The sequence below is a fragment of the Erigeron canadensis genome, chromosome 5 (assembly GCF_010389155.1).
Source record: "Erigeron canadensis isolate Cc75 chromosome 5, C_canadensis_v1, whole genome shotgun sequence".
In the NCBI taxonomy this organism is placed as follows: domain Eukaryota; kingdom Viridiplantae; phylum Streptophyta; class Magnoliopsida; order Asterales; family Asteraceae; genus Erigeron; species Erigeron canadensis.
This window is the reverse complement of record NC_057765.1, coordinates 29,113,383-29,127,045: the sequence shown is the minus strand read 5'-3', so window position 1 is coordinate 29,127,045 and position 13,663 is coordinate 29,113,383. Positions and strand designations below refer to the sequence as shown.

The following is a 13,663-nucleotide window of genomic DNA, read 5'->3' as shown; positions in this document are numbered from 1 at the left end:
ATTCATCCTATCATCTTCCGTCCCGATGTTTTCTGCAGCGAAGAAAGCTTTATTGATTTGTAGTATGTGACCCCCCATTCTGATGTTCTTCATCCGCTTTTCCATTCCTTTCCAGTCTCTCACCCCTGAAAAGCTTGCAAACCCGAACCTGAGATCATCCTTGTTTCTTTTCCTCGCAATGTAGACACGAGAAAGGTCCCTGAAATCTTTGAGAACATTGGATAAATCCCATGGCCTACATCCTTCTGGGATATTGGCCACAAAAAACTTGATGATATTTGCCCCTTTTTCGCTGTCCATTCTTCTCCCGTTGTCTTTGGGATGTCGTTTCCTAGATCTTGCCTCTTCCCAGCCATTTTCTCTCTCACACATTTTCGTTTACGTAAGAAAATCTTATCGATTGGTTATACCTCATAGCAAGTAACTCATTCAGTTTGTGTATACAATTTTTGTTCGTATATTTAGATATTAAAAAATATATATACTATTATGGTAATAATAACAAAGTTTTGTAATAGATACTCATATGAAAATTGATAACAAGAGATTAAATATATGAAATCGTTCTTTATAATACTAACATGAACTTAAGCTAAAATAGATTTAAGCTCTACATAAGCTAACATCCCTGAGGATATTAGTTACGGTTACCCAACAAAATAGAGAAACTACTTAAAAATGATCTCATGATCCAAAACCAAACTCGAGCAGGATATCGATCAGTCAGTTCTCGGTAACTTGTGAATCGAAAATACTAGGTCTTGATTCGATTCACTATAAACTAAACTAGGGGATGTTAGAATATGATCACGTAAAATGAACGTATGTCCGAATAGTATTTAAGCCTATGGGGGCACACCTCAACATGAATGTAATTTATATTATTAATTAATATATTAAAGTAATATATTAATTAGTTTGATCACTAAATGATTAATTTAAATAAGTTAAAGGGTTAATTGTATTTAATTAATTAAAGAGGAAGATTAAATGTGAAATTAGAAAATTAGTGTTGGACTCTAATTTCCTAAAAAGGGGCCGGTTTTTACAAGGCTTTTAGGGCCTTGATTAACTTGGTCACCAAGTCATTAAACCCTAAATATATCCCTATATATAGAGGGCTTAATTCAAAGGGTTTAGACATTCATTCACACAAGAAAATTAGATTTGTAAAACCCTAATAATCCATCTCTCTCTTTTCTTGATTGCCGTGAGAAACCAAAACAATACTTCTGTATGAAGTATTCAAAATCTCAAAAACAAAAACAATTCACTTTGTTTCTTGAACTAGACAAAACTTGTAAAGAAAATATTATTATTTTCTTTCATCATATAATTGTCAACTTGTGAGATTAAAGGCAAAGGGGTTTTGGTTCGGCTTCATTAAAGGGAATACACAAAGAGTTGTGAGTTCGTGATCAAGGTACTAGCATACATACATTCCAACGTTGTGTGTGCGATCGTAGAGGGGTTTAATTTAAACCTTATTATAAAGGTTTCTTACTTTATTCTCTCCAAATTTAAGGTACACGTTTTCTATCTTGGTTAATTAATTAAACTACATAGATCCTGTCTTCCGTTGCGTGCTTTGTGATTTGATTTGATAATAGTTATATAACCCAACAGTGGTATCACGAGCCTACTATGTATGTTTTTTAATTACCAATTAAATCAAAAATTGAAGGGGGTTAGGGCTCTTGATTATTGAATTTTTCGGCTATATATATATATTTATATATATTTAAATTGATTTTGTAATTTAATTATATTATTTAAATATGAAAAAAGTTTTATTTAATATATATATATAGTTCGAGATTTCCAGAAAAAAAAAATTTGTTTTCTAGGGTTCCTAATCCAAGTTTTTATTAATTAAACATGTTTATGTGATAAATTGCATGTTTATATGTTGTACCTTTATTTTTAATGATTAAAAAAAAGTAAAAATCATGAATTTTTCATGAAAATCATTAATGATTCTTACTTAGATATATTAATATGAAATCTTGATCATTAGGGTTAATTATGCTAGATAATTGGATAATTAATTGTGTGACTATGTGAATTTTTTGTGTAAATTTTCTGTTTTGCGACAGTTTACTAAAAAATTCATATCTATTCATCCGTAATGAGTTAGAGGTCGTGCTTTGAACTGTAGATGCTCAACACATAGGGCTAAAACTTTGTAGTTCTGGTCGAAGTCTGAATCGGACCAGAAACAGGTCTAAACAGGTCGTGAAGCTACTGGAATTTCCAGTGAGCAACTATGTGATTATGTGATAATTGTTTGTTTTGTATATGTTGAAGGCTTACGCAATCAAGGCGACTTGATGTATGTGGTCCTCTTATTTGAAGGGGGAGCCGATTTAGACATGAATAAACCATAGTGACATGTTTAGGTGGCCTACCATAACTCGTTGCATGCTTAAAAGTTATAGTTTATGATTTTACATATTTATTGTGATATAAATTGTGATGTAAAATTGTTTTGAGAAAATATAAACTTGACTAAGCAATATCAAAATAGAGATTTTTTAATAAAATTGGAGTCTTACAACCTTGAGATACATCGGCTCACCCATTTGAACAAACTCTAAGAGAGGTATAAGTCGGAGTGCGCTAGCCTTCTAAAAGGGTGGGTTTTTAATTGCGTTCATCGCAAACCTTTGCCTTTGCGCTTCTTTGTGCGTTCAAATGGAGCTACCGAGCTCTCTTGTGTTGTTAAGATTATACAAATGATTTTATTAAATATTATGCTTAGAAGATATGCATGAATCTTAGAAACATAACTTTTTGATCACATATCAAATTGAATGATCCAATAAACTTAAGTCATTTGCCATCCAATTTGTCAAGGACACATGGGGTCGTTGTTTTACTCACTGGTACACAATGGTGAAATGGCAATTGCATGGCGAAACCCATTCACTGGTACACAGTGGTGATCAATTTTGCACGTTCTTAGTTGGACAACTTAAAGCGAGTTAAGTGGTGAGACCTTGACCCATGGCAAAAGATGGGACAAAGCATGACTACAAAAGATCACTTGATGAATCGAGTGTCTTACGTAGGTCCCATACTTTCTAGGAATTGCACTTGTAATGCAATTATTGATCGTCACTTACTTTTTGAGTGTAATCATTTCTAGCAGATCAACTGATGAAATGGTTGCATGTCATTGAGATCCTAGCCTTAATGAAATTAATTGTTTATTTTATAAACATTGGGTAATTAGTTTCTTAAGGATTTATTATCGAAAATACCGATAATTGAACTTGAATCTGTTTTGTAAAAGGTAACAAATCCTTCACAAAACAAACACCAATCGGCTTTCAGGTCGATGCTAGAAAGAGAACTTTCTGAAACCAATTTCAATGACTGTTTTGTCAATAGAGAATTGTTCTAAGAGCTGAAAAGAAAACCGATGTCATTGAAACTCAGATGCCGCTATTCCTGATGCAAGTGCCACTGCTTTGCAGTTGAAAGCATAAAATACTCGGTACAATAGACATATTGAGGTTGCTTATTTGATGCTAGAAGCATGTCTCCTAAGCTTCAAAAGTCAATTCGGATTGCAAAATCCGTGTGATATGATCAAATAACTCAAGTCTATGTACGGAAAACAAGTTGGGGTTGAATTACTTTAGCTAATTGAGTCACTCCATAACTTGAACACGAGTATGGGAAACCGGTAAATGCTCATGTACTCAAGATGAAGAGTCACTTTGAGCATTATGGAAAGGATTAAACTATGCGTATCTTCTGCCGATTCTTATTGGTATAAGAGATAATTGCATATTTGCATAGTTGGACTTCATATCAAGTTGATTGAGTATGAAGAAAACCTTTCAAGAAATCTGAGATACCCCAAGTTCTTATGATCAAGGGGGAATGGTTTAGAAAGCAAAACAACCGTAAAGCTAAAGGCAAGAACTTAGGTAAGAGAAAACAAAGTGTTTAGTCTCAAAACCTTAAAAGACCCTTTGGAAAAAGGAGCATACGCTTAAAGACCAGGCTTGTCATCACTATGCTACAGTGAGACACTGGAAGAGGAATTGTCCTAAGTATCTAGCTGAGTTGAACAAGAAGAAGAAGCAAGTTGGTTTAAACAGTTCTTCAAGTATCTTCTTAACTGAATTATAAGTGTTGATGAGATTCAAATGATAATTCAATAGCAAAAGAGTCAAGTTAACTTGGACTCTATCTTTGACATGGTCATCTTGTTTAATTTTTGTCAAGAAACGCATTTAAAGACTTCCATGTGAAGATATCGTACAAATCAAATGATGAATCATTTGATAAATGCGTGTCTTCGGCATTATCATTAGCAAGAAACACATTAAAAGTCTTCAATGTGAAGAGATCTTACAAATCAAATGATGAATCGTTTGATAAATGCGTGTCTTTTGAATTACCGTTAGCAAGAAAAGCATTGAAAACTTCAACGTGAAGGGATCTTACAATCAAATGATTAATCATTTGACAAATGCATGTCTTGTGTTTTCGGCAAGATGACAAGAATACCCTTTCCGCATAAAACCGGAGGCTAAGGAACTACTTGGACTAATACATATCGATGTATGTAGCCCTTTTAGACATATGTCAAGGAAAAATGCTAGCTACTTCATTATTCTATGAATAATTTCAGTCGTTATGGTTATGTTTACTTGCTTAAACATAAACATGAAGTCTTTGAAACATTCAAAGAGTTTAAAAATGAAGTAGAAAATCAACTCAGTAAAACCATCAAGATTATTCGTTCGGATCGAGGTGGTGAATACTTAAGCCAAGAGTTTAAGGATTATCTTAAAGCATGTGGAATTGTCCAACAGCTTACTCCTCCATATACTCCTCAGCATAATGGAGTGTCGGAAAGGAAAAATCGAACCTTGCTAGACATGGTAAGATCAATGATGACCCGTACAACTCTCCCATTTTCATTTTGGGATTATGCTCTAGAGACTGTTGTACGCATTCTCAATATGGTTCCAACCAAGAAGGTTGACAAGACACCGTACGAATTATGGCATGGTGATGTCCCTGATTTGTCTTACTTAAGAGTCTGGGGATGTGAGGCACTTGTGAAGCGCGATACGCCTGACAAACTTGAACCCAGAACTACTAAGTGCATCTTTGTCGGATACCCTAAGGAAACGATGGGTTACGACTTCTATGATCCCGCCAAAAACACTGTTCGTGTTGCTCGATATGCTGAATTCTTTGAAAAGAAATTAGTTCAAGAGAACAGTGGGAGGGTTGTAGAACTTGATGAGACTCAAGAGGAAGATGTGTCACCTTCTGAAGATACTAGCAATCATCAACTTGGGGGGGAAAATGTTCAAAGTGATGAACCTCAAGTCGATGATAATGAAGCGATTCCACTTCGTAGGTCCGAAAGGACTAGACGTCCTACCGAAAGACTATGTCTGATGGTAGAAGAAGACGTTGTTGGAGATCTCAATGAGCCTCCGAATTTCAAAGTTGCATTATTAGATTTGGAATCTGACAAATGGCTTGAAGCTACGAAGGTGGAAATGAAATCCATGAAAGACAATCAAGTCTGGAGCTTGGTTGATCTCCCACAAAATGCTCAAACTGTTGGGTGTAAGTGGATCTTCAAAAAGAAGATCGTCATGGATGGAAATGTACACACCTATAAAGCTCGTCTCGTGGCGAAAGGTTATACTCAACGTTTCGGTGTTGACTATGATGAAACCTTTTCTCCAGTCGCAGACGTTAGAGCTATTAGGATTCTCTTAGCCATAGCAGCGTACTATGACTTTGAGATATGGCAAATGGATGTTAAGACTGCCTTCTTAAATGGTTACTTGGATGAAGAAGTCTATATGGATCAATAGGAAGGTTTTATTGATCCGAAACATCCCAACAAAGTATGCAAGCTTCAAAGGTCCATTTATGGACTAAAGCAAGCATCAAGAAGTTGGAATAAACGGTTGGGTGAAGAAATCAAAAAGTTTGGTTTTGTTCAAAATCCCGATGAGCCATGTGTATATCGCAAAGCTAGTGGGAGTAATGTTACTTTCTTTGTCTTATATGTCGATGACATATTGATCATAGGAAAACACATTCCAATGTTGCAAGATGTTAAATCCCATCTTGGAAAGTGTTTTGCCATGAAAGATATAGGTGAAGCAACATTTATTCTTGGAATCAAGATCTACCGAGATAGATCAAAGCGGTTGTTCAGTTTAAGTCAAAATGCTTATATTGATAAGATCTTGAAGTATTTCAAGATAGAGAATTCTAAGTGTGGGTTTACACTCATGCAAGAAAGACTTAACTTATCTAGCAAGAACAGTGCTTCTACACCTAATGAGGTGGAGCGTATGCGAAAAATCCCTTATGTTTCGGCTGTGGGATCTGTTATGTATGCGATAAGATGCACTAGACCTGATATTGCGTTCGCGCAAAATATAGTTAGCCACTATCAGCAAAATCCTGTAAAGGATCATTGAATTGCTGTAAAGAATATTCTTATGTACATGTGTGCTACTAAAGAATTATTCTTGGTGTATGGTTGAAATCCGGATCAAAAATTCAAATGGTAATAAAATTTTTGATGTTGGATTTCAGACTGATAAATATGATTCAAAATATCAGTCGGGATACGTCTTCATTATTTAAATGAAGGCACGGTGGAATGCTATGAGCTAAAAACCACAGTTGCCATATCTGCAACAGAGTCTGAGTACATTGCCACCTCAGAAGCCGCAATGGAAGCAGTCTGGATAAGGAAGTTCACTAGCGGGCTTGACGTGATCCCCTCGAGTGACTTACCTGATGATATGTACTGTGATAATACTGATGCATTAATCATTGCCAACGAACCCGGAGTTCAGAAAGGTGCCAGACATTATGCTAGACGATATCACTATGTTCGAGAGCAGATCGAACTAGGTAAAATCAAATTGCTCAAAGTTCACACAGATTTTAACTTAGCTGATCCTTTCACAAAAGCTTTGTCTAGGCCCAAGCTTGAAAGGCATGCCGAGGGCATAGGACTTAAATTGGCTAGTTATTTCATGTAAATCTGTTGTTTCAGTATTTGGATAAGGGATGTTAAACAATTTATATTTTCCATAATGAAATAAAGTACTTGATATGTTTGATTCATTCAATATTAAATTGTGTCCTATATTTGCATGTTTAAATCCTTGAATATTTCATTTAATATTTTATATATTATTACATATTCTAAATTGTCCATTGTCGATTAATTATATGAGAATATAATTAAACTAAGATAAATGTGAGTGATTGGTTATATTCTTGGAATATGTAATGGATGGTTCCCACTAAACTCACATGATATCCATAGCGGATGCATATCGGACTACCCCACTAACGAATTATCGTTTTATGGATCGTCGTCATTAAATGAAATTCGTAAATGGTTACTTTTATTGATCCTTTGACTTTAGATGCAAGCAGGTCAGCATGTATGAATCGCACTTACTAGATGTAGTTCTAACTCACCTGAATAAGGGGGTACATAAAGGGCTATTTTCAGAAAGTGTCGTGAAGTATGATGACTGACACGTGTAGTCAATACAGGATTTGTTCCTTCAATTTAAAAGTTGAAGTATGATACCATTGACGCCCTCATTAGGACTAATTAAAGATGTTTGCATGGTCGTGCCCAAATAAATCCAGATGGTTCTCGATTATATTTAGTAATCATTAATTAGTTATTGAATGAGAAACATAATCGTTAAATTATGAAATAACCTTGATCCATATTCATATTTAACAAAGGTATCTGAACAAAGGGATAATAAATGCCTTAACCGTTTAAACATATACTTAAATGTTTTCGTGAGCATTGGCGTGTTGCTAGACGCTAACCAATGTTATTACCTTCATTCATTACGAGCTCAAGTGGGAGCTGTTAGAATATGATCACGTAAAATGAACATATGTCCGAATAGTATTTAAGCCTACGGGGTCACACCTCAATATGAATGTAATTTATATTATTAATTAATATATTAAAGTAATATATTAATTAGTTTGATCACTAAATGATTAATTTAAATAAGTTAAAGGGTTAATTGTATTTAATTAATTAAAGAGGAAGATTAAATGTGAAATTAGAAAATTAGTGTTGGACTCTAATTCCCTAAAAGGGAGCCGGTTTTTACAAGGCTTTTAGGGCCTTGATTAACTTGGTCACCAAGTCATTAAACCCTAAATATATCCCTATATATAGAGGGCTTAATTCAAAGGGTTTAGACATTTATTCACACAAGACAATTAGATTTGTAAAACCCTAATAATCCATCTCTCTCTTTTCTTGATTGCCGTGAGAAACCAAAACAATACTTCTGTATGAAGTATTCGAAATCTCAAAAACAAAAACAATTCACTTTGTTTCTTGAACTAGACAAAACTTGCAAAGAAAATATTATTATTTTCTTTCAAAATATTATTATTTTCTTTCATCATATAATTGTCAACTTGTGAGATTAAAGGCAAAGGGGTTTTGGTTCGGCTTCATTAAAGGGAATACACAAAGAGTTTGTGATTTCGTGATCAAGGTACTAGCATACATACATTTCAATATTGTGTGTGCGATCGTAGAGAGGTTTGATTTAAACTTTATTATAAAGATTTCTTGTTTTATTCTCTTCAAATTTAAGGTACACGTTTTCTATCTTGATTAATTAATTAAACTACATAGATCTTGTTTTCCGTTGTGTTGAGTTGATGCACATTCAATCATTTTCATTCAATTTTGTCGAGGTTGTTGCCCGTGTACATTTATTTTATTCAAATTGTGTATATCATCTATATGTGATTTTGTGAACCTTCCTCACATACAAGTCTTAATCCCAACAAACTATTTTTCACAATAGAATGACAGCTGCCAACGTTGATTCAAATCATCAACAACATTATCCGTGACCTCATATTCCACGCTCAAGTTCTACCTGAATATTGAGTCGATTTATAATTACACATGACCACTCATCCCCTCAATATTTGTATATACGTTAGGTGTTCGAAGCTCGAGTTCAATCCCGTTAATTAAACGTGCGCCGAATTGAGCTTAACCAACTCAGGCTTATTAATGCTCGATTTGATTCGAGCTTTTAACAAGTCAAGCTCGGGTAGTTGTCAAGTAACTTGTATCATTGACACCCTCCTAGTATATAAGTTATGAGAATATGAGAATTGATATTAGTATTATGGTTTTACAATACTATATTAGCATTACAGTAACATACTGTATAAGTTGATGATTGATGATGTATGAATTTATAGTAATAATATCATGGCCTATAAGTTATATTCTCGATTCCAAATGAGTTTTGGGTCCAATCCCACTTTCTATATAAGTTTTGAGTATTGCCCAAGCCCACCTACTACATGAGTTGAGTGTTGTGTTCAAGCCCACGTTCCACCTAGAAATTGTTTTGTGATAGGTGAGGTTTATGTTTGGTACACATAAATTTAGAAATCATAATATTAAATATTAATTATAATCGAGTTGTTAATTCTTGTATCAACAAACTGGTTTGATATAAGACTCTTTTCGCCCCTTCATTCTCTAGTTAATTATGATACAATGAGATAGTGCTTGACTGCTTGTGATAAACGATTGATTGTTCACAAGGCATTATTAGTTTAAAGTCTAAGTTTCGTATAACTAAATTTTTGTTTTCGTGTTTCAAATATGAGCTTTTGTATGCAACATAGAATGTTTTTCATACCAAATGGACTTCGTGCAAACAAAATTTGATTTGGCCTTATGGATTCAAATCTCATTGTAAAGAAATTGATAATATGTGAGGATTTGTATCGTTAATTAATCCCTTTCATGAATAGAAAAATGTTATTCTCATGTTTGAGTTATGGGAGGTGATTTGTATAATAATCTTTTTTTATTTGTTTTTTTAATTAGCAATTTATTGAATTAAAAGATTAAATGGTTACACATTGTATATTAATTTCATGGCACAAGGTACATAATATCTAAAACACATTGTACACACGTAATAAAATAATTAAAGTAAACTAGTTTTGTAAACGTTTTTATGAATACAATTGATTGAAAATGTTCAAATGCTAACGAATCAACTAAACTCTTTCTAAAAAAATTCATTGACATGATCTAACATACAGGATAGTTAAAAGATTGCAATCAAATACACATCTAACAAGTTCCACACGTTATAAAAGTAATTAGAATCTGACTCGTTAGCAAACCTAATAATGTGTTATGTAAATGCATACAGAATAGGACAAGATGTATTTGATAATTTTGCAGAAAAAAACAGCATTATTAAAAGAGTCAGGGTGTTAATTATAGCTAAACCACACTAAATGATGTTGCACAAACCCACCCACCCACCAATCTGACTTTATTCCCATCACATTTAGGTTCCAATCCAAACCAAACCCTTATCCCAGAAGTGGTTAGTATGTATCCTCTTTTCACACACATAAAGGATTTATATGTTCTGACCTGAACACGTCTATGCTACTTAACGAAACCGTTTAACCAAAGGGTCTTGTTCTAGCGATATGTTAGACAAAGCCTTACACCTTCTCCTTAAACCAAAAGCTCATTGACATATATTCTGGATTCGAATTTATGATAGGTTGTATGTAAAAACATATTCGTAAATGTTTTTGATTCATGTAAAATAACTAGTCCGTGTTCCATTTTCACCTACAATTAGACGTAGGCAAAAAAACCAGTTCCAAAAAAACCGATTGAAAGAAACCAAAATCAAACAAAACTAGTTCTTAGAGAATTGGTTCCAGTTTTAGAAGAACCGCCGGTCTGAAACCGGTTCCAGTTTTCGGTTCCTAAATTCAGTTCCTTACTGGTTCCATATCAGTTCAATTTCGGAATAAAAAACCAAAAAAAACCCGAAAAGTTTGACCAAAACTGGTTCCGATTTGATCAAAACCGGTTTTTGATCGCGTTGAACAAAACCATTTCCGGTTTGGAGCCGGTTTCTCAAAATAGCCGATTTTACCCATTACCTACAATTACAATATTAAACTAGCAAATAATCTATTTAAATTAATTCCCCATTAAGAAGATGTTTTTATATTTTGTATATATCTAATAAAAAACAAGTCTTTGGGATAAATTCCACTACCAATGGTCATGATTCATGTACACAACATGTCACACGAATACATCTACAAGAATTTTTTGCTTAGGCGGTACAAAAAGAAGTAACAAAATCAAACTCTTAATATCCTGGGCTTGATTGTATCATGTATTCATGTGCCTGTTTTTGATTAACTTGGAAAGAATGTATAAAAGGATCATGAATCCTTAGAAACATTACATAGATGTTCAATTATGACATACAATGGAACAAATCTCTCTTTACCATAACACGACACAAAAGCCCGGCAACACGTGTTTGTCACGGTAAAGAGCACTTGTGAACCAAAGAGGCAGGCTTACGGTCTCACAACTAGTCGTTCTTAGGATCTGTACAACTTCCTCTTCGTCGTATGTTTAAGTAAAAGTATTAAAATGGGTCTGAATGAAAACTAAACACAATTTTACATGCTGCAGATAGATCCAGCGATCAAGTATAACTTGTCCCATTTGAGTTTGTATACTTGATGGAAGATCTGGATAGATTCCTAATCTAACATGTATCTACTTATGATGAAGCTAGCTTCATCAATTTCTTACATACTTATCATTCATCAAGCTATCTGGCCTGAATACATCTCATTTTGTCAAGCCTTTGATAAACGTTTTACAAGCTATTGTAGATTCTAAACGTATGACGTATTTCCACTGGAGTTCATTTCTACACCCTAAACGCTCAACAAAGCAACCCAATGGTTTCTAGTTTAACCTAGAATTATTGCATCAAAGTCAACTATAGCCTTTGCTTCTAACTAGTTGGTAATGACTTGAAAACAAGGTTAACTAGACTAAAGTCTCACGACCTACATCAAACACGATCCCACAATCATACAAAGAGCATCAACCCATAAATCATGAACCAAAGGCAAGATATAGGAGAAAAGGGTAAGAACAAGAGCTATGTGAATCTTTATTTATAACTTTATATACAAAAATCAAAAACTTTGGCAAAGATCAAGAGATGAAAAGAAAACTCAAGATCAAGATCATCCAAATTCATTTTTTCTTCTTCATGAAATACACCTTATATAAATTCATGGTTCCCTGTAAAATTACGATCTAATTGATACTAAAAACTTCAATGATCACAAATTCGAAGCAGAACCCAGACCGCATAGTAAACTCAAATAACACTAATCTACAAATACCATCATCATCATTGTCACGACCAATAACAACAATGTAAACAAATCAAGATTCATAAGAAATTTACCACAAATTTCCCAATCTTGACAACTTTCTTGAAACAACAAGAAACTTTTTCAGCCATAGATCGATCAACATCGTCCGAATTCACAAGCAAAGGGCCGTAACATACAAATCATCATCATTATTATCAATAGGGTTAGAACAACAATGTCCAACACCATCATCATCCAACGGTGGAGGCAAGTTTAGATCAAATGGCAAAGGTTTCCTTGAACATGACCCCACATCACCCTCATCACAATTATTATAGTCATCAACTACAGATGACGACGAGTCACAATTACTATGACAATCCTCGTCATCCTTACCCATCACCACCAGCGGTTTCCCTTTTAACCGCTGGTTGTGTTGGGTACTAACAGAGCGGGCCAGTCTTGGCCCGCTCGTTGACTCAACCGTACTACTCATACTACTCATAGTAGGGTAAAACAGCTGTTTTTGTTGTTGTTCATGATGTTGCATATGATTATAATTTATATTATTATTATAATTATATTTCATTTGATCAATATCATCATCAGATGGTTGTAAAAAAGGGAAATTAGTCTTGGCTTTTGATCCGCGGAGAGCGCGTGCGGCTGTGTCGTAAGCACGCGCCGCGTCCACCGCGGAATCAAACGTACCTAACCATACCCGCGCTTTTTTCCATGGGTCACGGATCTCGGCTGCGAACCGGCCCCATGGTCTCTTTCTCACACCTCTGTACCTTGGCTCGTTATTCGCCTGAACCGGAGCTGCCTCCGGTTTAGATCCGGCGAGTTTTGTCCTGGCCCCACGTCGGATAACCATCCTTGGATATACAATCAGAGATTGATTATGTGTGTATATATGTATGTAAAGATATATATTATACAAAGATGTGAGAAATGTTTCTAATTTTGATGAAAATATGAAAACATATTTATGTATTGATTGTCACACACCGATGAGATTTGTGTTTGTTTATCTCTCTAAAAACCTTATCTTTTGTTTTGTGTTTCTCTCTCTAGTATTTTTTTTTTTCTAAATTTTTCTTCTTTTTTTTTTGTTATTGTTGATCTCTGTAATGGAGAAAAGGAAATTACAGGTATCATTTGGCCGGGAATATTTTAATATTTATCAGTGAATGACTGGTGAATGGACCAAAATGCCAGACAAATTATTATTCTTTTTCCTTTTATTTCTCTTGATTTTTTTGTTTTGAGGGTACTTTTGTCATTTTGTGTGTTTATCTCTTTGAAATCCGAAGAGTCCCTGTTTTAAAATTTACTTTTTAGGTAGTTGGGTATAGAAGTCCCGGTATTAATATTTTTTTGCTATTTTCAC

The 13,663-nt window shown here is 34.3% G+C and overlaps 1 protein-coding gene across 1 annotated transcript; it reads right to left on the bottom strand.

Moving 5' to 3' along the window:
• Positions 1–12,129: 12,129 nt before the first annotated feature.
• On the bottom strand, positions 12,130–13,410 carry LOC122600021 (ethylene-responsive transcription factor 3-like). The gene has a single exon (XM_043772652.1). It carries the CDS (start codon positions 13,145–13,147, stop codon positions 12,443–12,445), a length of 705 nt encoding a protein of 234 aa, XP_043628587.1. The 5' UTR covers positions 13,148–13,410; the 3' UTR covers positions 12,130–12,442.
• Between the last annotated feature and the right edge of the window lie 253 nt (positions 13,411–13,663).